A 25,821-nucleotide genomic window follows, 5' to 3' on the forward strand; every position below is an offset into this window, starting at 1 on the left:
ATGTTCCGTCGGGATGCAGCAACACACCAGTATAGGAAGGCTCGAGAGTCATCTCATCGTCGGTGTTTCCCTCTCCTACTGGCTGGAAATGTTGAATGGTGAAAACGGTGATTATGGGCGGTTACCTTGTGCCAGCATGTTCTGTAACCTATTAATTATGATATTAGAAGTTAACAACAGAATATGATTCCTTAACAATAGGAAATATTTACTTACGTTTCTGATCCTCCAAATTCACCACCGACTGCCAAAAATTGTCGAACTGGAGAACATGACGATATTTTAAGTTGTGATCAGAACTATAGTTCGAACTACAGATTCTACACAGACTGCCATGTTGACCATCATTTCATAAGATTTGTCTTATGAGTTTTTCACATCAAGAATAGCGATGAAGATCATAAGACACCTCTTATGTTTTACTTTTTCTATAGATAACTACTATGAACTTCATAAGATACTACAATGAGTTTTAACGAGCCAACTAATTATCATAAGAGGCTCAATGAAAATGAAATTCGATTATTTTTTCACGCTTCATAAGATGAGGCTTATGATGTTCTTGAGATAGTTTAGTTGAGTGTATGTATCTTTTGACAGATAAGAGATGCTGTCATTCTGACAACCATCATTTGTTTGCTATAATAGCATGATGTTTTGTGCTGAATATCAAACCGGATGGGCATCTCTACTTTGAACTAGAACCAAATAAATTTTTCGTACAAGAAAAACAAGACGAAAGTTTTTTTGGCCTTTTTCAAAGTGTCATAAATTAAAGGATTTAATTCAAAAAGTGAGTTCTAATGCGTATTTACACAGTAAATTTAATCTATTTTGAGGCCCAATGTCGATTGCCATCAAAATTTTAGCGCGAATTTTTTTTTTCTCGTTCCAAAAAGGCTGTGAAATTCGGTTGTGGGCACCTTTATTGGTTCGTTTATGGGCACCCTCATTTTATTGATAAATCATTCAATATCGTTTTACTTGTCCCTTAACTTATTTTTAATAACGTTTTAAGGCAGTTTTTATAATTAGTTTGACATAATTGTTCGAAATAATGAGTTTATTTAATATTTTTGTTCTTTGGGCATGTCTAGTCATTTTACACACACTTTTTGGAACAAAGCGTTGACCGATTTGCTTGCAACAAGTAGCATTCGACGGGGAATGCTTTCCCATTGTTTCCTATTGAAAATTGGCAGATCGGACCAGGGCTGACAATCGTCATCGTCATAGCACGAAATGCCACAGTAGCGACGAGTTGCAGTGTCTTCATTGCTACTCTACACATCGTCAATGACGCGCACGACGTTAGCTTTCGTCGTGTAACCAAATCGTCATGACGACATCGAAGAACGAAGTCTTCATACCGTCATTCTTCAAGCGGCAGCTGCCATGCGAAGATTTTTACTAATCCTTTGTAATAATGAAATTGAAGCAACGTTTGAAAGCGTTATGGATGTTATCGATACATTTATGTTACCAAAGTTCCTACTATTTGTTTATTTGAGACGCTATTATGTTTTTAACCAGTCCGTCTATAATGACGTGCAATCAATTGTGTGAAGAAGTGACGACGAAAATCGTCATAACTTTTGGCTGCGCGACTATCGTCGTGGTACGCATGCGGCGCGAAGAAAACGAATAGGTGTTGCGTCGTGCGTCGTTATGACGAAGACTAATTTTTTTTCGCTTTCTTCATGCGACGAGAATGACTATTGTCAGCCCTGGATCGGACTATGGGATCAAAATTTATGGCCAAAATATTATTTTTTGAAATGAACGAGAAAGGCACTATTGCCGCTAGGGTGATTCATCAGGATTTTTTTGACTGTGATGCATACCAATAAAACGTAAATCAATGAAAAATTAAAACCCATTTACCTAAAGTGCTATTTTAGACCTTTCTTAGGTGATTTTTTTCAACATCCTCCTTAATGCACCGAGGGAGGCATCATCACTGCTAGGTGAATTGATTTGAGTTTTTTTAGCGTCTCCTGGCTTTTAGAATGAATAAACTATTCCTTGTCTTTAAATCTGGGTTTAATTAAATCAAGGGTGCCCACAACCGAACCACGAAATGAAAATGTCCAAAAATGTCAAATTTTCTAAATTGTCAATATTTTTTTCTAAATCGATGAAATCATATTAATTTCTTTGCTAGTAGTAAGGTTATAAGTTTAGCTTTCGATTGCTATGCAAATGTCGACATAAGATCAACCAGGGCCAAAGTTATGGACCAAACACAAAAGGGTGCCCACAACCGAACCTCCTCCCCTACTCTGACGGACTAATGGGAAAAACTGCTTTGCCAGCGAGTCTGCTTTTTCATTGAGCAGTGAGATGGGACCCAAACAAAGGTAATCTTGAATGATCTTTCGTAACTAATTACAAATTGACGATTCTTGGTTATTACGTACGCAAAATATCAGCTAAATGAAAGACGCAATTAAAAAGTTTTTATAAAAATATCTGTGGTGCAATACACCTTAACACTTTTGAAACTCCGACTCCAATCGGCCAGTGCCAGGCCAAATTATCACGAAACTATTCTAACACTACTTGAAAATATCTGAAATATTGTTTACTTCCATTAGAATTCTCAAGATGAGTGAGATATAGTGTAGCACGGTATAATCGAGCAATTATTCATACCACACAAATGCACTATTTCACAGGTTTTCCTACATCTGGTTTACCACCTGTCTATAGCCACAACCGGCAAGAGCCCCCATCGCGTATATCGGGCAGTATACACTCTGTCCAACTTCTATAAGACCACCCCCTAATTGTTTCAATCCAGCTTGAATAATTTCAATTTCGAGTCAATGTGTGTACACTTATAAAATGCATAACAAATTATTGTTTTATCATAGGTTTATTTTGAAAAAAAAAGTCGTTCTATAACTTTAGTAATATGATTTTACATATTTTAGGTGTCCAGTTTCTATAAGACCATTTCAAATATTACTCATTTGAAACAAATAAAAGTGAAAAAATCAGTAGATTACATGGTCAATAATCTGTAACTTTACCATTTCGATTAATGACTTGGAAAATTCGATTCTGCATACTGTTTACTAAATTCAGCAGAACAGGCTTCTCAATATTCTCCCATTCTCTCGTTATAGCGGACTTCAGTTCATCTACAGTCGCATACTGCTTTCCCTCGGCATAAATCCTTCGAACCAAAATTCCCCAAAGATTTTCGACGGGATTTAAGTCCGGAGAACGCGCCGGCCAATCGAGCAATTCCAGTTTTTGGTTCCTGATCCATTGTTTCGTTTCTTTGCTGGTATGAATAGCGGCATTATCCTGTTGGAATGTAAACTTCTTCCGACGGTATTTTCGCAAAAAAGGTAAAAGGTGTGCTTGCAGAATGCTGATATAGTCTTTACTATTCATCTTGAAGGACGTGAACGCTATTTTCAGCTTCCCGGCTGCGCAAAAGCCTGCCCACACCATGCACGAGCCGCCCCCGAAGTTCCGAGTTGAAAAATATTGTTCCTCCTTCCTTAAATCGCGCCAATATCCATTGAAGCCATCCGGACCATCTAGGTTAAACTTTTTTTCGTCGCTGAAGATTACCTGAGAATTTTAAAACATTCATGAATATTTTTTTAGTTGTAAAGCCATTGTGGAACAATGAAGATGTCAGAAAAATAACAAATTCTGAAGACTTACCAAGTCCCACTGCCGGTTCATGTGAGCTTTTGCAAAACTCAATCGTTTGTCAATGTGAGACGCAGTAAGATTAGGAGCTTTCATCTTTTTAGCCCTTTTAATATGGGGACATTTCACCAGCACCTGTCGAACTGTCTCCCGGCAAACGTTTAAATTCAAAGTTTGCTTGATTTTCATCAGCGATTTTGTCGAATTCGAAGCTGTTCTAACTATCTCCCTTTTCTCGCGATCGGATAGCTTTGATTTGCGAGGAGCTCGTTTGTTTTTTCCGTATCCTCCGGGATCAGCCAAATAATTGCGCACAACTTGATGGGACCGGCCAATCCGTCGTGCGATTTCCCTTATCCCCACTTTCTCGAGGTGAAATGCCTCGATTTTCCCTTTCTCCTTTTCTGAGAGCACTTTTCCCTTGGGCATTTTGATGCACATAAAAGAAAATACGCGATACTGTCAAGTGGTCTTATACAAAATGGACACTGCAAATCACAAAAAAGTTGCCACTGCTCGGTGCGTTCACTCACACACTTTTATTAACCATGTGACGCAAAGCTGTCACTCACACAAACATGTCATGGTATAAATCGAAGTGATGTGTTTTCTTTCTGGTAGGTGGCAGGCAAAACCCATCTGGTCTTATAGGAAATGGACAGAGTGTAGGTGCTTTATCAACGGACGTAAATCGCCTCAAATCATTGACCGGAAAACAGATAAAACAAAACAGCACAGCAAAAGAACATGCGTGCTGATTGCCTACAAGTTTGTTGATATAAACTAGTTATAAAGCAGCGCTTCAAAGGCGGGATGCAATCAGTTCTGCTTTAAACTTCCGATGGCGATTTAGCAAACAGCAGCATAATGTTAAAAGTGAGTGTGTGAGTTCTAAGTATGTATTAAAACAGTTTAAACGTTCAAATAGAAATTCATTATGCATTCTTCTATCAACTTAGAACACATCAGTATTAACCATTCTAGTAACAGGCGGCGTCCTTTTTGAGCTTCCCCAAGCTAAAAACTCCGATCAAGGTCAAGAATGGAATCTGGTTCGTGAAAGCAAGGGTGTCATCGAACAGCAAGAACCGGATGCGGAAATAGATCAGCAACGAAATCCACAGAAAGTAAGCGACGATGCTGCACTACCAAATTATGAATTCGCCTATGGAGTCCACGATCCGGTTACCGGTGACCATAAGGATCAGTGGGAGAAACGTGTGGGAGATCACGTCCAAGGTGTGTACACACTGGACCAACCAAATGGCAAAAAGCGAATAGTCGAATATGAAGGTGATCAGCGTGGCGTTAAACAAGTCGTTAAAGAAGTTGATATTGTTAGTGAACTTAGTCGACGGGAACAGTTGAATGGTATTGGCCATAGTTACAATATTTTAGACAAAATTGATTCATCAGTAATTAAATGATTGCGTATGGTGTGTCTGATAAATTATGAGGTCTGTTGCTGAGCATTATGTCTGTTTTCGTATAAAAAGCACGGAAATTTGAACTCTCATATCTCATATCTCGCAATGTATCTACCGATTTAGTCACCGATTTATATTACTAAGGTTACACTAGACATGATAAACTTGTTATACTCTGAAAACAGTTTACGTACCTATATTAACTATACTAAATTTTATAGCCTTAAGTCTGAAGGCTATGTGGTTTAAACAAAACACTTTTGTCAGACATGTCATAGAAGAACCGACAGTTATCAATTCATAATTATGAAGCACTTTTTTCAATCCCTACTGCAAAATGCCATAAGGATAATAAGATGATATTAAATGTGAAAAAAACATACTAGAGCATTGCGGCTCAGAAAAGTGTCAAACACGACTTAGCCTACCAAATAAAAGAACTATTTAAAAAAAAGGCCCACAATGAACATTTTGATAAAGTATGCAACTTCCCTAGGTTGTGGGTTGAGGTCGAATAAAGTATAACAACAATTATTGCCAGAAATGCGCTTGATATTGCCCACACGAACCATGCACTGTTTATAATATTTGGAACAACTTGTGGTACTCGCCAACATTTAATTTTATTTTAGAGAAATAATGAAAAATACACTCCCTAATGTAAACGCCTCTTAAGAAAAACAATTATAAAGAAACCAGGAAGTGCAGTATATCTATAGATAACCCCGAACAGCATGTTGATTTTCTTTTATATCGTATTAAATTGAAATTCAAAGGTATGGCGATTAAATAAGAGTAATTACCAGAGGTTTTTTTCTTCTTTATTAAAGAGGCTTTCAGCTCTTGATTCTAAATTAACAGAGTATTTTTTATAAATGGGAAAATGCATCTTTGGCAGTTTTATTCCTGCGAGGATCATTGCAACGTTCCCCAAATAAACTGATCAATTTCTATCTTTCAAATACCTTGGAGTCTGGTTTGATTCTAACTGTACCTGGAAAACCCATATTGATTATTTGATAAAGAATTGCCGGAAAAGGATTCATTTTCTACGTACTATCTCCACAACATGGTAGGGTGCTCACCTGGAAGACCTCATCAAATTCTATAGATATTCTGCTCCCGCTCAGAAGCTGATTGCCACCTAATCAAATTGGAACGAATTCAGTATCGTTGTTCGCGTATTGCCCTTTGCTACATGCATTCAACACATAATATGAGCTTGAAGATACTTGGAGGAGTCACTCCTTAAAGCACCGTTTCTGGGAGCTCTCACTTATGTACATTACTGATCAACTTCAACAATAAAATGCTTGAACTAGTTCACCGGTCAAGTTTTCTAAAAGTCTGTCTTAACTACATATCGTCAGATCTTTGTCTTCCGTGTTATAACCCACCTCGAGCTCACTTTACCAACGACAGTTGATCAATTGAATACGATCTGTCGAAACGAAGTTCGTAGATAATAATGCGAAATTTACAGATCTATAGTCATATGGTGGCAGGGAAGGGGAGGAGGGAGGGTGTGCTCCTCTCTGGAGATGCAAATCTTACTGTTCTCCATGTTAGGAGCGGCTCACAACAGCGTTTGTTCTCCATGTTAGGGGCGGCTGATCATCATCCGAGTACCAGCGAGGGACTCTAGGTGACACTGCGCTGTGCACCATGGTCCACCGGAAATATGGAGGAATGGTCCTCCGGAAATTTAGGGGGTTTGATATCAGGCCCTGTAAGCACTGCCCAAACAATTTACGCTATGAATAATCAACAAGAGAGTACGGATCAGAACCATCGGCGAAGACCACAGCGATGAAAGGAGACTAGCGATAGGAAACTCGTTTCGTGGAACTACAAATCTCTCAGCTTCATCGGGAGCACACGCATACTCGCCGATCTACTCAAGGACCGTGGATTCGGCATCGTAACGCAAGAGTTTTATTGGAATTGATCTCTTCTGAACTTTAGAGGAATGATAGAGGAATTTAGAGCTTTCATAATGATTGGCGATATGCAAAGGCGCGTGGTCGGGTGGTGGCCGATCAATGAGAGAATGTGCAGGTTGAGGATCAAAGGCCGGTTCTTCAACTTCAGCATAATCAACGTCCATAGCCCCACTCCGCAAGTACTAATGATGATAAGGACGCATTTTACGTGCAGTTGGAACGTGACTATGACAACTGCCTAAGTCATGACGTCAAAATCATCATAAGAGATTTGAACGCTTAGGTTAATCAAGAGGAGGAGTTTAGACCGACTATTGGGAAGTTCAGGGCCCACCGGCTGACGAACGAAAACGGCCTACGACTTATTGATTTCGCTGCCTCCAAGAATATGGTCATTCGTAGCACCTATCGGTACACCTGGAGATCACCACTGCAGACATGATCACAAATCGTTCTGATTGATGGACGGCACTTCTCCGACATTATCGACGTCAGGACATATCGACATCGACTCAGACCACTATATGGTGATGGTCGAAATGCGCCCAAAACTATCCGTCATCAACAATGTTCGGTACCGACGACCGCCATGGTACGACCTAGAGCGACTGAAGCAACCTGATGTTGCCACTGCATACGCGCAGTATCTCGAGGCAGCGTTGCCGGAAGAGGGTGAGCTCGATGGGGCCCCTCTTGAGGACTTCTGGAATACAGTTAAAGCAGCCATTAACGACGCAGCGGAGAACAACGTCGGGTATGTGGGACGAAGTCGACGGAACGATTGGTTCGACGAAGAGTGCAGACAGATTCTGGAGAAGAAGGATGCAGCGCGGGCGGTTGCACTCCAGCAAGGTACCTGGCAGAACGTGGAACGTTATAGACGGAAGCGGAGACAGCAGACCCGCCTTTTCCAGGAGAAGAAACGCCGCTTGGAAGAAGCGGAGTGCAAGCAGATAGAACAACTGTGTCGTTTTCAAGAAACACGCAAGTTCTACCAGAAGCTCAACGCATCCCGCAAAGGCTTCGTTCCACGAGCCGAAATGTGCCGGGATAAGGATGGGAGCATCTTGACGGACGAACGTGTGGTGATCGAAAGGTGGAAGCAGCACTACGAGGAACATCTGAATGGCGCTGAGAGTACAGGCAGTGAAAGTCAAGGCAGCGGAGGATATGACTACGTCAGCTCAGCGGACGATGGAAGTCAACCAGCCCCCACCTTGAGGGAAGTTAAGGATGCCATTCAACAGCTAAAGACCGATAAAGCAGATGGTAAGGATGGTATCGGAGCTGAGCTTATCAGGATGGCCCCGGAAAAGCTGCCCACTTGCCTGCACAAACTGATAGTCAGAATCTGGGAAACCGAACAGCTACCGGAGCAGTGGAAGGAAGGGGTTATATGCCCCATCTACAAGAAAGGCGACAAACTGGAGTGTGAGAACTTTCGAGCGATCACCATCCTTAATGCCGCCCACAAAGTGATATCCCAGATCATCTTCCGTCGTCTGTCACCATTAGTGAACGAGTTCAAGGGAAGTTATAAAGCCGGCTTCGTTGACAACGGACCAGATCTTTAATGTACGGCAAATTCTTCAAAAATGCCGTGAATACCAGGTCCCATACCAGGGGCCCTCCTTAGCCGTGCGGTAAGATGCGCGGCTACAAAGCAAGACCATGCTGAGGGTGGCTGGGTTCGATTCCCGGTGCCGGTCTAGGCAATCTTCGAATTGGAAATTGTCACGACTTCCCTGGGCATAAAAGTATCATCGTGTTAGCCTCATGATATACGAATGCAAAAATGGTAACCTGGCTTAGAAACCTCGCAGTTAATAACTGTGGAAGTGCTTAATGAACACTAAGCTGCGAGGCGGCTATGTCCCAGTGTGGGGATGTAATGCCAATAAGAAAGAAGAAAGAAAGAAGAAGACCAGGTCCCAACGCACCATCTGTTCGTTGATTTCAAGGCGGCATACGACAGTATAGACCGGGTAGAGCTATGGAAAATTATGGACGAGAACTGGTTTAATCGATAAATAATCGAAGCTAATAATCGATTATTGCAATTATCGACTATCCCATTAGCCGACTGAAATTTAATCGATTACTGGAACGATTAATCGATTAGTCAGAATAATCGATTATTTTACGACATCCTACTAGAGATGTCGTAAAATCCCGATCAATCAATTAGTAACTAATCGATTACTCTCGATTATTATCGATTATTAAATCGATTAATTCCCTAGCAGCACAATTCACATTGATTTGGTTGAAATAACTCATATATGATCAAATTTAGTCGTATATGAGTATAATAGACTGATTTACAACATGTGTGTTGCTCGGGTCGTTGGATATTAAGGCCGATACAAATATTTAAAAACAATTATGCCTCCCCCCTCGATTTTTTTGCCCAAAAATAATATTTTGAGGGAGCAACAAAAAAAATCGGACAATTTTGAGGATTTTCAAAACATTCTTTACAAATCCGAGAAGTTTTATTGATTTTTTTCCATTTTAATATTTATTATGTATTATACCCCCCCCCCCCTGACCTTTCAGAGACCAGTAGGACATAATTGAAATTAAATATTTGTATCGGCCTATTTGATTTTAACTAAATCGATTATCACAACGATGAATCGATTAATTGAAGTACTCGATTAATTTGGGATATTTCTAAACCCTCAGGAGAATTTTCCGCTTTACTAATAGTTTTCTCCTTACCAGGCACAATAGGACAGCCCCATATAAAGGTGTGGCCAAAACTACCAAAAGGCCAATTTTCGATTTGGGCGAATAAAATGTGATGAATACACAGCTAATAACCTATATTTCTATAATCAGGACGGTTTTTATTTTTTAGATTTTTTAGGGAGGGGTGGGGGGCGTTCAAACTAGCCCCTCCTAGAAATTATATGTTTACGTTTTATGGGAAAACGGAAAGCTTTTCCATGTTTTCGTCTCTAATGTAACATATTTATATATCGTTACAAAGCTCTTAAACAGAGCTATGCAATAGACTTGATAATGTTATAATAGCTCCGTCCAGAATTTAGTTTTTAGTAGATTTGTAAAAGCATATTTTACGCAATATTTAACGAACAAAACAGTTTGGTACCCTGCAGTAAAACATCATGCACTACACTACTGAACTCTTAAGCTTTGAGGACCATGAATAAAATTCTGCCCAAATTCACAATTTTAAGATACATTAATTTAAAAAATTGCCCATTTTTGCCTTTCTAGTGTACAAAGTATACGTAGAAGCTATATGATCGCTCTAAAAACATTTAAAAAAAGCCTAAACACTAATAGTGTTGTATACTAAGCATATGCGGTATTTCGAAAAATTTCGTTTTAGGGCATTCGAAACGAAATTCTGCGGAATTTCGCGGAATTTTAGTATGGCGAAATCTGATTTTTTGATTTCGTTTCGTATCGTTTAATTTCAAAAATTTCGACGGAAAAATCATGCTTTTAACGAAATAAAACGGAATTTCGCGGAATCTCGAAATAAGTTTTTAATATTTCAAATTTTCATATCATAAAAAAATTTGGCTGCGCCGCTGAATAAAGCCATTCAAACTTTATTTAAATTTTTATACATATAAATTCTTTCACTAAATCTTACCACGTAACACAATTCTGTATCTTCAACAGAAACATATTTAGCTTTCCACTTAAAAATTTCTTCAATGTTTTGTTGAAAGTGTTCAAGTATAAAACGTGATGCATAGCTGTTGATTTAAATAACATTGTTCAGTGACGTAAACATAATTTGTACATCTCATCGTTTTGGTATGCTCTATTTTCATTTAAGTTCACTGAGTTAGGTAATATGTAATGTATTATGAGGCGATTGTTCGATCTGTGCTCTAGTTGTGGAAACTTTTCGATAAACGAAATATTCCTAACTTGTCTACTGAGTATTGTCCGCTTTCCGTTGTCTTTTGAAAGTATTCAGTTTGAACAACCATTGTTTAGAAACAGTGAAATGGAGATGGTGATGATTCAGAAGTTGTCCTGATTTAGTAGATTTTCAGTTCTTTGCAGATTTAAGAATGCTCAAGATTTGGGGCATTTTCTGATATCTCATTTATTTCAGATTCTGGAACTGATTCAGATCCTTCCGATTGAGATCATTGTCATGACCTAAACTTTTACCTTCAGATATTTTTGATTCCGTATATCATGGAAATCTAGAATTTTCTCACATTTACCAGATCCTGCAGATCCATATAATTCAAATGCTTCAAAATTGTATTGTCACAATCGTACTGCTGCGGCGCGTTTTCCGTAAGGCAGTTTGTTGTTTGCTTGGACGTGCTGCTGGTTTTAAAAGTTAATATTTACCGATAAGCGTAAACGTCTGCGTTCGAGTTTGATGTTTATGCCATTAGTTTACATTTAATAGCTAAAGGCTTTTACTTTGTTATCAAGGTCTGCAAAGATTTATAACTGTTGATTTTAAGCATTATATTAAATTTTTGTAATTTTTTTCCATCTAACAGTTATATTTTTTTCAGTGAAATATTTTGTGTTTGTTACTTTCGCTTCTCTTACATAAATAATGGATATTTCTATCGAGTTTGGATAGTTTCTATCGAGGAAGATAAACATCGAGTTTTGAAACACATTGTATAGAAGGTTCACCAAATTAATTTGGTTACACTGGCGACCACCTCGTCAGAGCTACCGACTTAATAGTAACAAAGCAGACTCGATTGAATTGTCACATCATGTCCTAGCTTTCAGCACAAACCCGTACACCTATTTTTTATTGCTAAAACACAGCAAATAGTTTATTGGAAATCAGCAAATAACCGTATTTTGTACGGAAGTCTGTTCTTTATTATGCTGAGCTGCAGAAATAAAAACTGACTGTGTATTTTTAATATTGCGAAAAATGTTTAGATACTCAAAATTACCTTTCTCCTGCAATTTCAGAACTCTCAAGGTGCTCAACTTCAGTAGGTTCAAGTTCCCTATATTCCCTTAATTATCCAGATCGGTTATAGGTTTCTTTACATTCTATTTGCAATGGTTTGAATCTCCAGGCTTTACAGATGCATCATGGAATGGAGAACGTTTTCCGAGGCGCCCGGCAAAATGAGGCAAGTAGGCTGAACCCGGAACTGTCCCGCATAATCCGGGACGATTGGCTACTGTAACCTTATGCCTACATCCAGATAGCGTAATGGTGTTGCTAGAGTAAGAGCATCCCACGGATATTATAGTTAATGTTCGACTCCCATCAGCGCACCATAGAATTTTTCTAATCGTTCTCACAAAAAGTGAGTGAGAGGTGAAGTGATTAAACGAAAAAGGTTTTCGTCTAGCAGACTTTCGTTTATCTTCCAAGGCCGAGAAAAAGTGATGAATGAAAAATACCCCACCCCCCAACAAAAAAAAGCTCGCCTAATATTTCTAATAGACCTCAGTAAAAAATTAGAAAAAGTCGAGTTTACTACTGCAATCAACAGCTGTTTGGAAAGTTTTACAGATTCAATAAATCTTCATAAATTTGGTTGGAAATTTGCCTGGAGACTGTATTCAAGATGTTGATTGAAATGGAAGGGTGGCACTTTGAATCTGTAATACTTTTCAAAATGGTGAACAGATCCAATCAATTAATCAATCTGTTGATTGCAGTTAAAAATTGGCAATATTTAATTTTCACTTAGATCTGTTGGAAATATTAAGCGATGAATATTTTTACGTTGTTTCTGGTAAAGGGGCATACTTTTGAAAATGAACAGGTACAAAACTAATCTGTTACTTATGTCCTTTTGTAAAATTAAGCTTGATTCTCCCTATGGCATTTGGGTAACAATATTTTACTTTAAAAATATTAAACAAAATTAATTTTCTTTTATTCGTATTATATATTATGCAAAAAAATATTCAATAAAAATTCCACGGAAAAAAAAATTATTTTCGTTTCGTAAAATTTCGAATCAAATGGACCTCAATTTCGTTTCGTTTCGAAGTATCGGAAATAAATCTGAATTTCGTTTCGTTTCGTTCCGAACCAACAATAGCATTTTTAATATCGTTTCGTTTCGTTTCGTCTGGAAAAAATGTGTTATCGCATACCCTTATTGTATACCGATCGACTCAGTTCGAAGAATTGAGGTGATGTCTGTGTGTACGTGTGTGTGAATGTCTGTATGTGTGTGAGCAAAAATGGTCTTAACTCTTTTTTAAGCACTTACTCTAAACCGACTTACTCGCAACAAGTTTCATTCGTCAGAGAACGTTGATACATTGTGCCCTATTAAAAATATGCTGGATCGGACTATGGGCTCAAAACTTATGGCCAAAATACAATTTCTTATAATGTACGAAAAAATCAACATTACCGCTAGGGGGATTAATCAGGTGTTTTGGTAAACTTATTATTTTTAAACTTTAATCTGAGTTACTTAATAATGTCACTTTAATTGAATTTGGTGACAAACACAATTTACATAACATTTTAAGGGAAAGGGTTATGCCTTAACGTTGCGCATAATTCAAGAAAAAATCATCTATCATATAAAAAGGTTTAAGCAGTGAGAAGAGAAGTTGTTCAAAATTTACAATTTTGACATTACTACATTATAGGAGCGAATTATAGATTTAACCATAACGTGTCATATCGTGTTGGATGAGTAGTGTGAATTACTCTTTGCCACAATACCTTTTTATAATTATGAAAGAAATCTTAATGAAATATAAAATAAATGAATCTCCATTTCGTTGATGTCACAAAATGACGCTAATTGAATCTGTTCTGCCCTCCTTTGTTGGTTTAATAAGTTCTATTCGTGAATTTTCAACACCAGAAGCTAATAGTGCTTTTTTGATCATTTTAAGAAATCTGTGTTGCGTCCATTTGTCTGTGACACAAATATACAGTATATGACCATTAGGAATTTATTTAGCATCGAACAGGCTTATTGCAAGCCAAAAAGTGACCAAATTCCGTTGGTTTTGTAGAATATGTCAAAAATCGATGCTATGCCGAAAATTGGCCCCATACCCCATTGATGGCTCAGAAAAAATATGTTTCTTTTCTATCTATGTTTTTATGATGAATACCGCCGTTTATTGTAGGATTCATAATTTTGGCCAAAAATACCTCCTTTTTTCCTATTGTGCCAGGGCGGAAATCTCTATAAATGTTGTACACAATAAGTGTCAAACGGGGTTGCCATAGTAGAACTATGGCTATAATAAAATGCTGGATTGATGAAAAAGTCAACATTGCCCGGGTGTTCATGTTGCAAATGTCACATATTGAACTATTTGCAGCACTGCACTCTAGATCATTTTCCGTGCAATTGTTTTGTTTTTCTCAACAGCTGACCCAAAATTCCCCGTTAAATTTACCAACTTTTAGTATATACAAACCTCGTGGATCCCAATACGAATCGATTAGGGAAAAAATCTTGCAAATCGGAGAGTTAAATCGTCAGGAAGGAAATCTCAATTCTTTTTTATTAGGGGGAAAGACGGCTTTGGCAGGTTTTGTTCTATTATTGGCAGGGGGGTTTTTGTCGACCAAATTTTATGAAATTTGGCCACAATGTTCTTTGATATGCAAAGAATGTTTAGGCCAAATTTGAGCAAAGTCAGACATAAAAAACCCCTGCCAATAATAGAACAAAACCTGCCAAAGCCGTCATTCCTCCTATATAGAAGATTTTAGGATATTCCGATTTTAAATTGTTAACTCATTATGGGAAGACTTGATCTTTCATAATACACCCATAGAAAATGTTTACCAAAAAATTCAAATAAAATATAAATTTGTTCTCGTATTTTGAAGGAAAAATATTCAAAAAATCAGAAAACATCTTTCTACTTGAGTCAAACCAAGTTCATGAACAATTGCCCCGATCATTTTGAAATTTGATTTTTTACAGCAAATTGATTGTGTATCAATAATAACGACAATTTACAGACTTGTAAGACTATTTTCGTCGGCTTTTTTCGGTAAATTAACATTATAAAAACTCAGCAATTACCAAACGTTTCGTCACAACACTACAAAATTTACAGATCTTCACACATCGCCAAAGTTAAATTATATTTTTTTCAGAGCGTATGTGTAAAAACCACGTTAATTTATTTGTCTTTGACAGCAAGACATCGGAAATGAGGAGAGGGTATCAAGTCTCCCATATTGACTTATGATTTATGATATATTATTAATTCTCTTTCACAAATAGTTTACCTACTATACGAAATCCAAAGCAAATATTCTACAAATATGATAGCTTAAAAACTGTTTAATTTGATCATTACCCATCGTTTGCCATTTCACGTCTGTCATAATCTGGCCAGACGAACCAATACAAGAACGCCAGACCGCCAGACAGAATGCCAGACGGTTGGGTTGTTTATTTACAGGCGGCATACACCGACGCCGCATACCTTTCCGCCCGGAGCAAACAACGAGTAGGATCATCTGCAATCGAGCACGATTGGCTCCTGCATAGAGTCACTGACCGACCACGCCTAGCTTCAGCATGGTAGATAGCCCTTGTACCGGACGAGTAGAACATGCTTTCGCTTAAATTGTGGAATTGTTATCTATAAAAGCATCGATTAAGTATTGAGTGTTAATCATTCAGTGATCAAAGTTCCTATAGCAATCATCTAGGTTAGAAGGGCGATAAAATGTTCAAAGTATATTTTCTTTAAAGAAAACATTTTTCGTAGAATTATACATTCTTTTATTTATATTGACAGATCGCTACAGTATTAATAACAATGGCATCAATTGCCATTCATGCTGCTCCACAAGGACGAAGAAATTCCGGGGTCGGGCGCAACGACCTTGGTGGTGAAGGTGATGCATGGCGGTTGGAGGATATATCAAGCGGAAATCAGCTGGGAACTGCCAACAATGGCATTCGAAGAGCCTTCTGGCAATACAAAATAGCACATATTCGGCCAAATAAAGGAGTTTGGCAATCGGAAAATCGGGGTGAGCGGAATCGAGAGGAACAGAACAGTCAGGAGGAGGGTCGACAAACGGAGCCAAATAGGAGCGATGAAGCTGAAGAAATAGACGAGCGACAAATTGAAGAACCAGCACAGGAAAATGAACAAGAAGGCGAGAGGGAAGGAAATCGACAAAATAGTCGACGAGGTCGCGTTCGAAACGAAAGTCGCCTACAAGGCGAAGATCGTGCAGCGGTCGAAAGGAATAGTGAAGGAGGCGAACAACAGCGTGGCAGAGGTCGCCAAGAAGCTCGTCAGGGTCGCCGACAAGAAGAATCTCGAGAGTCTAGTCAAGAATCTGATGACCAAACCGAACCAGCTGATCAGATTCAAGAGGAACAAGAAGGTAGTGATGAAGTTAGCCAAGAAAATCAGCGGGAAAATGGCCAGGAAAATAATGCATCCAAAGGTATTGCCGACTATGAATACTCATATGGAGTTAATGATCCAGCAACCGGTGACCACAAGGATCAGTGGGAGAAACGAGTTGGAGATCATGTGGAGGGAGGATACATTCTGGATCAACCCGATGGCAAGAGACGTGTGGTGAAGTACGAAAGCGGGAAGAAAGGATTCGAAACGAATATTATGCAAATTGAGCGTAAGAAGGGACAGAAGAAAAGTTCGAAAAAGCAAAAGTCAGTAGCGCACAGCTACGCGAATGTGAAGCAGAATAATTAACGAACTGGCATGACTCATAGTGGCATAACATAGACACAAGGATGTTATCGATCATTTAGTAATCTGCCTTCGATCATTTAGTAGTTTGTCAATAACTCATTCCTGAGGCCTAATTTCAAAATGTATTGTATGGTGGACTTCTAGTGCAAAGGTTTATGTACAACTCTGCCTAACAGTTTGTTGTTTGAATTTCACTAACAACGGAGCTATAATGTTAGTAGCAGTAACTTAGACTAAATGATTGAATATTTTGTCATGATTTAGTATAAGCATCTAGCACCGTAACTCCTTTAATAGTGGAATTCGAACATTGACCTGTTAAGGGGAGTTGTAGAAAAACCTTCGCACTGAAAGTCCACCATACAATACATTTTAAAATTAGGCCTCTGGAATGAGCTATTGATAAACTACTAAATGATCGAAGGCAGATTACTAACTGATCGATAACATCCTTGCATAGACAAGACAATGTAATATAGATTTTTAGTTAAGAGTATTAATCATGTGTAATGAACAAATATCTTAATAAAAGAACAATGTCGACATTTTAATTGGAGTATATTTATTGTAACTTAGATAGAAAGATCATACAGAGTTACGGAGGGGTTGGCTTTTTAAAACGCCGTCGTATAAATCTCTTAAACCGTAATCTCTTACAATCGTTACAAGTCATGAAAACAAGTTTATAGCCACCGAATAATTCTTCTTCTTTAATTGTTCTCTATTCCAACTTGAACTTGGCTTACTTCCATTTGCACCCGTCTCTCAAATACAAGTCCTCCTCAAGTAAAGGGATACATGACCTTATGGGTTAATATTCCTCATAAAACAAACCAGAACTAGAACATCATCAAGCATGTTCCAAGTTTCATGTCCGTAGAAGTAGGCCCAACTTCCACAGATGATACGCCTTCGCATTTCATGACTCATTTCTTTTTCAGCCGTTAGTAAGAATCTAAGGTAGACGAATTCCTCGATCACCTTGAAGGTATTTTCTTCTATCGTAACACTGCTTCACAAGCGAATATATATTGAGAAAGGTAGAATACGATGAATAGCGTATTCACAATCGATCGCGCAGTAATTAAACGATTTGCCTTCTTTGATCGCCCGACCATTCTGCACATATTTATTCCTTGAATATGATCCGCTGAATGATAAAGTTTTCCTTTATCAGAGGGCGCAATAAGGCTTTGTAATCAGGATTTTTCAGGAATACATGCGCAGAAAACTGGCCAAAAAATATCGTTGTCAGAAAGCCAATAATTCTTCTTCTTCTTTTTGGCATTACATCCCCACACTGGGACAGAGCCGCCTTGCAGCTTAGTGTTCATTAAGCACTGCCACAGTTATTAACCGCGAGGTTTCTAAGCCAGGTTACCATTTTTGCATTTGTATATCATGAGGCTAGCACGATGATACTTTTCTGCCCTGGGAAGTCGAGACAATTTCCAATCCGAAAATTGCCTAGACCGGCACCGGGAATCGAACCCAGCCACCCTCGGCATGGTCTTGCTTAGTAGCCGCGCGTCTTACCGCACGGCTAAGAAGGGCCCCTTAGCCAATAATATTACCCATTCAATCAAACATATTACACAGGGGAACAAAATTTAACCTTTTGCGGGTCCTCAGAACCAATTGATGTGTCTTCAGTAGATTTTGGCTCGCTGAATCCGAATCTGTCCTCAGATATGCTCTAGCACGTCCAAATTTTGAGATATAGCTAAATTAATACCGCTAATTTGAAGAAATTGGCAGTTTTTGAAGGACTTTCATGGAGTATATTAACATAATTTTAGGTCAATCAATACCCGAAACGGTAAAAGCACATCTGATCTAATGAATTTCCATCAGATTTGCACGTTACAATTGTTTTCTATTCGGTTTTACTTGAATTTAAGTTCAGTAAATTTAATTTAAAAATATTCCATGCAAGTTTGTTTCAAAAACTTGCATGCAAACGCCATCACCACTCGTGGCCACCAAAAATTCCACAACATGAGGCCAGAGGAACTGGGATAAGAAAATGTTAAATGAAGTATAGAGATACTAGTCAGTTTGTAAATATATGTTTCATTAGACTTTTAATAAAATATCCACGTTTTTATCATTTTATGCTCAACATTTCTCCTCCTCCTAAAATGTTATTCTGCTCGATTTCTGGTTGTTTTTTTTTTCGATCGATCACCTACGTAATCTGTTAACATGTTGCATTCGTGTTGTGCTCAAGGAATGTAAAATAACAACATCGCCAATGACAACAATATTGTCCTCTCTTGTAGATGTTGAGACAAACTTAACTCGCAATAAGCGTTTGTCCCAAACTGCAACAGAATAGGACAATGATCGCCTGCCGCGCATTTTGAGAAATAGTCGGTTTCCGATGATGTTTTTGGTTAAATAAGTATCAGTTATCATAGTTTAGACATAAACTTAGCTATCTGTTGACATGATTTGTGTTTTACGTCTGAAATATACAAGTTATCGCAGTTTGAAAAGTTCACAACAATTACCTCTCCATGTTTGTTGCAAATAAAATGGAACGCAACAATGCGTTTATCCTTTGCAGATGAGGACAAAGAGTTATCGCTAGTAGAAATACTAGAATAAGAGATCGGCGAAGACGCCATCTTGTTTCCAATCGAACCGTCAAAAGCGGTTCCATTTCGACTTGTTTACTTTTTGCATCCATAAGAAGCAAGCAAAAAGTTCAAGTGATGCCAGAATCATTGTTACGATTTCATGCATTTTCATACGTTGCCATTTCGACAGTTTTTCACTCCGCCGGTCTCTGGTTATACACACTTAATTTATTTTAACGGGCTCGGTAAACGAATTACCGATTTCTCAACAGCTGAGCTCTCGGCAGTCCGCTCAGTAAAAAGTTTAATAATTTACCGAGTCCTCGGTTTGCTCTCTCGATGACTAAATGTCAAACTTTACTGAGATAATCTGTAAAAACTACTGATTGCTCAGTAAAAAAATACTGAATAATTTGTAAAAAGAATACAGACCTCAGTAATAAATATTACCGAGCAAAATGTAATTTAGTAAATATTTTTGATATTTCATTGATAAGAAAAATAAAAGAAAAACGTGTTTGTTCGAAATATGTTTATTTTTAAGAAAAATCATTTCCGTAGTGATTTTAAACAAAACCGACTGAGACGGTGATAATTATTCGGTGATATATATTCTGATGTACTCATCAATAACTCTTTACACAACGGAACGTAACGGCAACAATAACGACATGATTTGAGATTTGGCCCTTATGTATTTCATGCCAAATCATGTTGTTCCCGTCACTGTTCCGATCCGTTGCATTCGATGCTTGATCCGATGGGTACAACCAGGGCTGGATTTAGGGGGGGGGCCGGGGGGGCCGTGGCCCCGGGCCCCCACAAATCTTATGAACCAAAACCAACCTTTTTTGTACATTTTGGGGCCCCCACATACCGTCGGCCCCGGGGCCCCCTTCCGGCTAAATCCGGTCCTGGGTACAACGGTGCCGCATCGAGTAATGTCGACCGAACAGAAGAAAGATCAGTTGCAGACCATCCGTAGACGTGTTTGGCGACGAGCTGCAAACATATTGGTTTTCTCTGACCTTGTTACGTGGGTGGATCAAACTTAACGAATGTGGCAAACTTCCTGAAAATTCAAGTGATAGTTTTGTATTTTGCATTTTGATTGGTCACTTTTACTTACCAAAATATCTGTTAGCACAAACTACAAGTTCAAAACCCCGAAAAAGTTCAACACACAATATTTATGGCGCCACTTCCAGCGTCATAACTCATGGAAGTCTACTGGGACCTGAACTCGGTAAAAGTATTACCGTAAGCTCAGCAAAGTATATTATTTTTACTGATTGCTCGGTATTTATTTTTGACAGCCACAAGCAGATTTTGTTGAACAGAGCAACTCGGTTATCTCTTTTACCGATATCCTGTACATTGTATTACATTGCTGAGAAGTCGGTATAATGTATTACAAAAATCAGTAAATTCTTCTAAATTAACTGACCTCTCGGTTCGAATTTAAAATTACCGGGCAAAATCGGTAAAAAAATTTACCGAGACGAAATTCTTGATTTGAGTGTGTAGGGTTGCTAATCGCTAGGTATTCTCTTTTGTCGCTTTTTTTTGCATTTTTCAGCGACAATTACATTCCTTGGTTGTGCTAGAACATAGTGAGAACATGATGATCCATAAAGTTCCTTTCTTTTAATCAACAAGGAAAAAGATCGGAGTGTAATTTTAACGTATTCAAATCCTCTACTAGATCCCCTACCAGAGCATTCAAGCCACATTGACTAATAAAATACATTTCAGCACTCGGAAAATAAGTTGAAACTTAACCATTTTGTAACTTCATCGTAAATTTTCTCATTCATGCGTTGTTTTGTTAAATTAGAGAAATATCAGAGTGCAGAATTGGCGGATCATCCAACCATATGCTCGGGTAACTGTAACATGTTGAACAGCACACAAGTGGAGCGGAGCCCAAGTTTTTTTTCTGGCGCATAACTTTGCGTCTTAGCACATAACAAAGCTTGATAAAACTTGTGAACTTTTTCCTTTTTCAATGTTATAAGCTGATCATAGTTTAAAGAAATTGCATTGGGATTATTGCAACATCCACGCAGCATTTTCAACGCGAATCAAATACAAAGTCCCCCACGCACGAGTAGGTTGTTGACGTTTTCCGGTTTCTGTTGCGTAGCCGTCAACATCGCTTCAGCTTGTATGCAATCATCATACACAAGAACGATCGAAAATCAACTTATCGAATCGTTGATTGATTTTGCTAATTCCGCCCAAATTTCTATCAAAGGAATGATCATAAATAGCAGGAATAATCAAAATATATTGAACTGCGTACAGTTCTCGTACTTGCTTTATTCGAATGAACATAATAAAGGAGCATAAATTGACATAAATTGAATAATTTAATACACCATATCACTTGTGCAATAATTGAAAGTTTATCGCTCCAGAGGAAATACAATATCATATTTATATTCAATAGAAGTTACATCAATGAAAACATATTATTTTTTTCCTTGGACAAACTATTATATTGAATTCTTGTTACTTTCCTCCCAAAACCGTTCACAGAAAATAACCAGGCTTGTATACAAGGTGGCTTGCATAAAACATATTTTTAAATAACTTTCACTAACTAAAATTGCAGATAAATCACACTTATTATGTATAACTTGTTCAAAATGCACCGCATTTCGAAAGATTATATGTTTCTGATCCATTTTGGACCTTGATTGACTAGTAATTCTTTCTATAGGGTTAACGATGGCTGTTCCAAAATGACCAAAATCATTGATTTTACGACATTTGTTGAAGTATATCTTAAAATCTCGACGTGTTAGAGCAAATCTGAAGTCAGATTCGGATTCAGTGAGCAAAAATCTACTAGGGACACATTATTTGGTGTTAGGGACAAAATCTTGTTGAGCTGTGTTATTGATTGAATTCACAATAATGTTGATTCAACAATACGTTTGGACGATTCAACAGTCCTTCGATGGATTTAATAATATTTAATAATATTGCTGATTCAATACTATTTTCACGTTCGAAACAATAATAAAGTATCACTGGCGGAGTTACATTGCAGCACGATGGGGCCCTACCAAATTGTTTTTTTTTATAAAATTACAAAATATACGCCAACGTTTTTCCGGAAATAAAACTTATAAAAACCGTCAATTTTGATATATCATGGAGAAACTACCGGAAGAATTCATGAAGCAACTTTCGTAATAATTTCTAGAAAAACTTTAGAAGAAATTTTTGAAAAAAATAGAGGAATTCCCCAAGGAAAACCTAAATGAGTTTCTGGAGTAATTTCCGAAGGAAATGCTGAAGAATTTTATCGGGAATTTAGTTAAATATTTCTTCGATCATTCCGTTGAAACTTTATTGAAAAATTCGGAATTCAAGAGTTCGTTCAAAAACTTCTCCTGTTATTCATTATTTCTCCACAAAATACTCCAGAATTGTTTTTGGTAGCTCCCACTTGACAAATATTGCTAGGAATTCTCTTGTACATTCTTAGCTTCGGAAATGCCTTTGTAAACTACTCCAGAAATACCTTTGGAAGCCCCATCAGAAAAGCTTTTGAAAACTTCTTCAGTAAACCGTACAAAATTTCCTAAGTAATTCTTTCCGGAATTCCTGCAGGAGTCATTCCTAGATTGTTTTGGAAGAATTCTTCGAAAAATTCATTACAGAACGACATAATTTCCAATGGCAATTCTAAATAAATTTTCAGATGGGGTTTTAGCCTATAATACAAAAAGTTTCCATGAAAAAATCCCAGAAGAACTTTTCGAAAGAATTCTTAAATCCGAATGATTGCCAAAGAGTTTGTGAATGAAGAAATGTTCGAAAGAATTCTAAAAGGAATTTTCTATAGAAATTTTAAAGGAATTACTGAAAAAGTTGCTAAATAAATTTCCGTAGGAATGTCCGAAGAATTCAAAAAAAAAATCATCAAAAATCCTCATCATGGAAGAACCCTGATAGAATTCCTTGATGAATTTCTGAAGAAATTCTTAAGAGAAACTTTGAATGAGTTATAAGAACTTCTTCCTATATTTTTCTAAGAAACTGCTGGAGGAATTGATTCTAAAAGTTTCTGAAATAATCGCTGAATGAATTATTAAAAAATCTGAAGGAATTCCTGAATCATTTGTGTAAGGAATTCAATTTCTTAAAAGAATTCTTGAATAAATTTACAAAAGAATTTCTGAAGATATTTCTAAAAATAAAACGTAGAGCAATACCCAAAAGAATTTCCAAAGAAATTTTGGAAGGAATTTCTGAAGAAAATTTCAATGAAATTTTCGGAAGAATTTCTTACATAATTTCCTAAAGTTTTCCTGGAGGACGTTTTTAAGGAATACCCGAGGGAAACTCCGAAGACATTCTTAGAATCCATTCTTCAAACTTTCGAAGAAGTATTTTAAGGCTTGAAGGAAGCTCTCTCGCGATAGAGCGCTATTTTCGAACTAAAATGTTGAAACTTAAAAGGAATTGCGCTTATCCCAGCTGACAATCTCTTTGAAATTTAGCAAGGAATGCTCCTAGAAAATTTCGTGGAACTACTATTTTCTAAAATTTCAAAATTAAAATAAAGGAACCGAATGTTGTAAAACCCAACTGAAAAAGTTTTGAAATTTTCCTACGACCGTTTTGACTGAGGCATTCCACGGGGGCATGTCAGTCGATCCTGAGCGACCATTTCGAAAATATTTGAAACTCTGCACAGTTTTTCAATTTCATCTAAATCGTCATTTTTCGATATCAAATCTTCATATTGAGTCACGACTAACTTTTCAAAAGGGTGTATGTGAAAATGGTTCAAAAATATTTAAAAAGCTGCACAGCAAAAACGGAATGTTCGATTGTTATGATTTTTTCAGCAAAGTTAGACAACTAAATGGTGATTCTTAAGAAAATGTGCACAGTAAAAAAAAATTTTTTTGCCTTTAAAAATATCATTTTGTCACAAAAACTCAAATATCTCAAAACCCTATCTTTTTCGAACGTATTTAGGGAAAACGGTCCATTATATTAGCTATCTACCATAAAAATTTGGTGATGGTAAACTAATAAACAAAAAAGTTATGACATTTCAAACATTTCACAATTTTCACATTTAGTAAAAAAAAATTTTTTTCTGTGTAAGTTATTTCGAGAATTGCAGTTTGATGCAGATTTTATTGTTAAGGGACGTGATTTAAACAAGTTGTTTTCATGATATTTTGATTTAAATATTCATAGCATCTATAAGAAACTTAGACACGATCCAGTGTTGTGATCAAAAGTATTGATAGTGTCATAATTTTCATTGCACGTGACTGGCGAAAAATTCTTTTAATAGTGTTGAAACCTGTTGATAATAACGTTGATAGAAACATATCAGAAATGTTATTTTTAAGACAAAAGCTGCAAAATCAAAGATTTATATACACGTGTACGTCTATAGTTTACCTGCAAAAATATACCTCTTAGAGAATAGACTTTATGATCGGGAGGAAACGGGTATCTTCAACAACAACAAATGCATGATAGGTACATACCATGACAATGCTCACGAAAAGCAAAAAAATTACTACTACTAAGGTTGTTAAAGATCTTATAGTAATTTTTTCTTCAGTCAAACAAATGACACCAAACTAGTCAGTAAAAACTTAAAAGTGATTTTGTTTATTGAAATATTACGAACAACATGAGTAGCCGCTTTCTCAACTGTTGTAGGCCGTTTGATGGAAAAAAGTGTTCAAAAGAGTTACGAAATCTCACCGAAAGCACCATAGATAAACTGAAAGCGACTGGTTATGCTCCAATGTCCACATTGAATACAAATTTACGCATTTGCACGTCCTGCCGTCTAAACGTTGACAAAAGAGCAATCTGTATATCATCGGTTGAGCAGAGCGCAGGAAGTTCGAAAACGACAGCAACTGAGGAATTGCCAGATGTATCGACAACAACTGAGGAATTACCAGAAGTATTAAGTGCTGAGAGCCTTGCCACCGTACCATCAGCGAAATCTGTTTCAACAAATCAATCGGAAGATGAGTGTATCCAAAAGGTCAACATCGAACGCTTTAACGAGGGCATAGCTGGGATAAAAGTGACTCCGATTAAATGGAGTAAGATGGACTACGTTTATTACCCGGAGAAAAAATACCGTGAAATAAACGAAGCTGTACGAAGAAACCTCTTCAAATTAGGATCTGATGATGTGGAAAATACAGACTACGATGAGGTAATTATAAATATGAAGGAAAGGTTCTCGAATGCAGCCACGACAAGGAAAGAAAAATTATTGATTTTGTCGATGCTGCCAAGTTCGTGGTCTATTCAGGATGCCATCGATGAGTTCAAAACCAATAGAAATACAGTAAAAGAGGCAAAACAATTGAAGAATAACTGTCTTTCAACCAAAAATACTAGGTCTAGTACTGCATTAACAGATGAGACAAAAGAAATAGTAGTTCAATATTTTGAAGATGATGAAGTAAGTCGAGCTATGCCTGGTCAAAAGATTATGTAGCAGTAAAAAGATGG

The 25,821-nt window shown here is 37.4% G+C and overlaps 2 protein-coding genes across 3 annotated transcripts; both read left to right on the top strand.

Moving 5' to 3' along the window:
• Positions 1-4,343: 4,343 nt before the first annotated feature.
• Positions 4,344-5,746, top strand: LOC134215544 (cuticle protein-like). Of its 2 annotated transcripts, none has more exons than XR_009980216.1 (2): positions 4,344-4,567; positions 4,632-5,746. XR_009980216.1 is itself a non-coding variant. In XM_062694706.1 (2 exons), the coding sequence occupies exons 1-2, from the start codon at positions 4,540-4,542 to the stop codon at positions 5,097-5,099; spliced, it is 477 nt and encodes a 158-aa protein (XP_062550690.1). In that variant the 5' UTR covers positions 4,388-4,539; the 3' UTR covers positions 5,100-5,746. The 2 variants fall into 2 exon arrangements, 1 of the variants encoding a protein (XP_062550690.1); XM_062694706.1 differs by having other exon boundaries at positions 4,388-4,548.
• A 9,963-nt stretch (positions 5,747-15,709) lies between these two features.
• LOC134209393 (uncharacterized protein DDB_G0290685-like) lies at positions 15,710-16,747 on the top strand. The gene is made up of 2 exons (XM_062685377.1): positions 15,710-15,718; positions 15,782-16,747. Exons 1-2 carry the CDS (start codon positions 15,710-15,712, stop codon positions 16,715-16,717), a joined length of 945 nt encoding a protein of 314 aa, XP_062541361.1. The 3' UTR covers positions 16,718-16,747.
• Positions 16,748-25,821: the final 9,074 nt, after the last annotated feature.

Source organism: Armigeres subalbatus, chromosome 2 (assembly GCF_024139115.2).
Source record: "Armigeres subalbatus isolate Guangzhou_Male chromosome 2, GZ_Asu_2, whole genome shotgun sequence".
NCBI lineage: Eukaryota > Metazoa > Arthropoda > Insecta > Diptera > Culicidae > Armigeres > Armigeres subalbatus.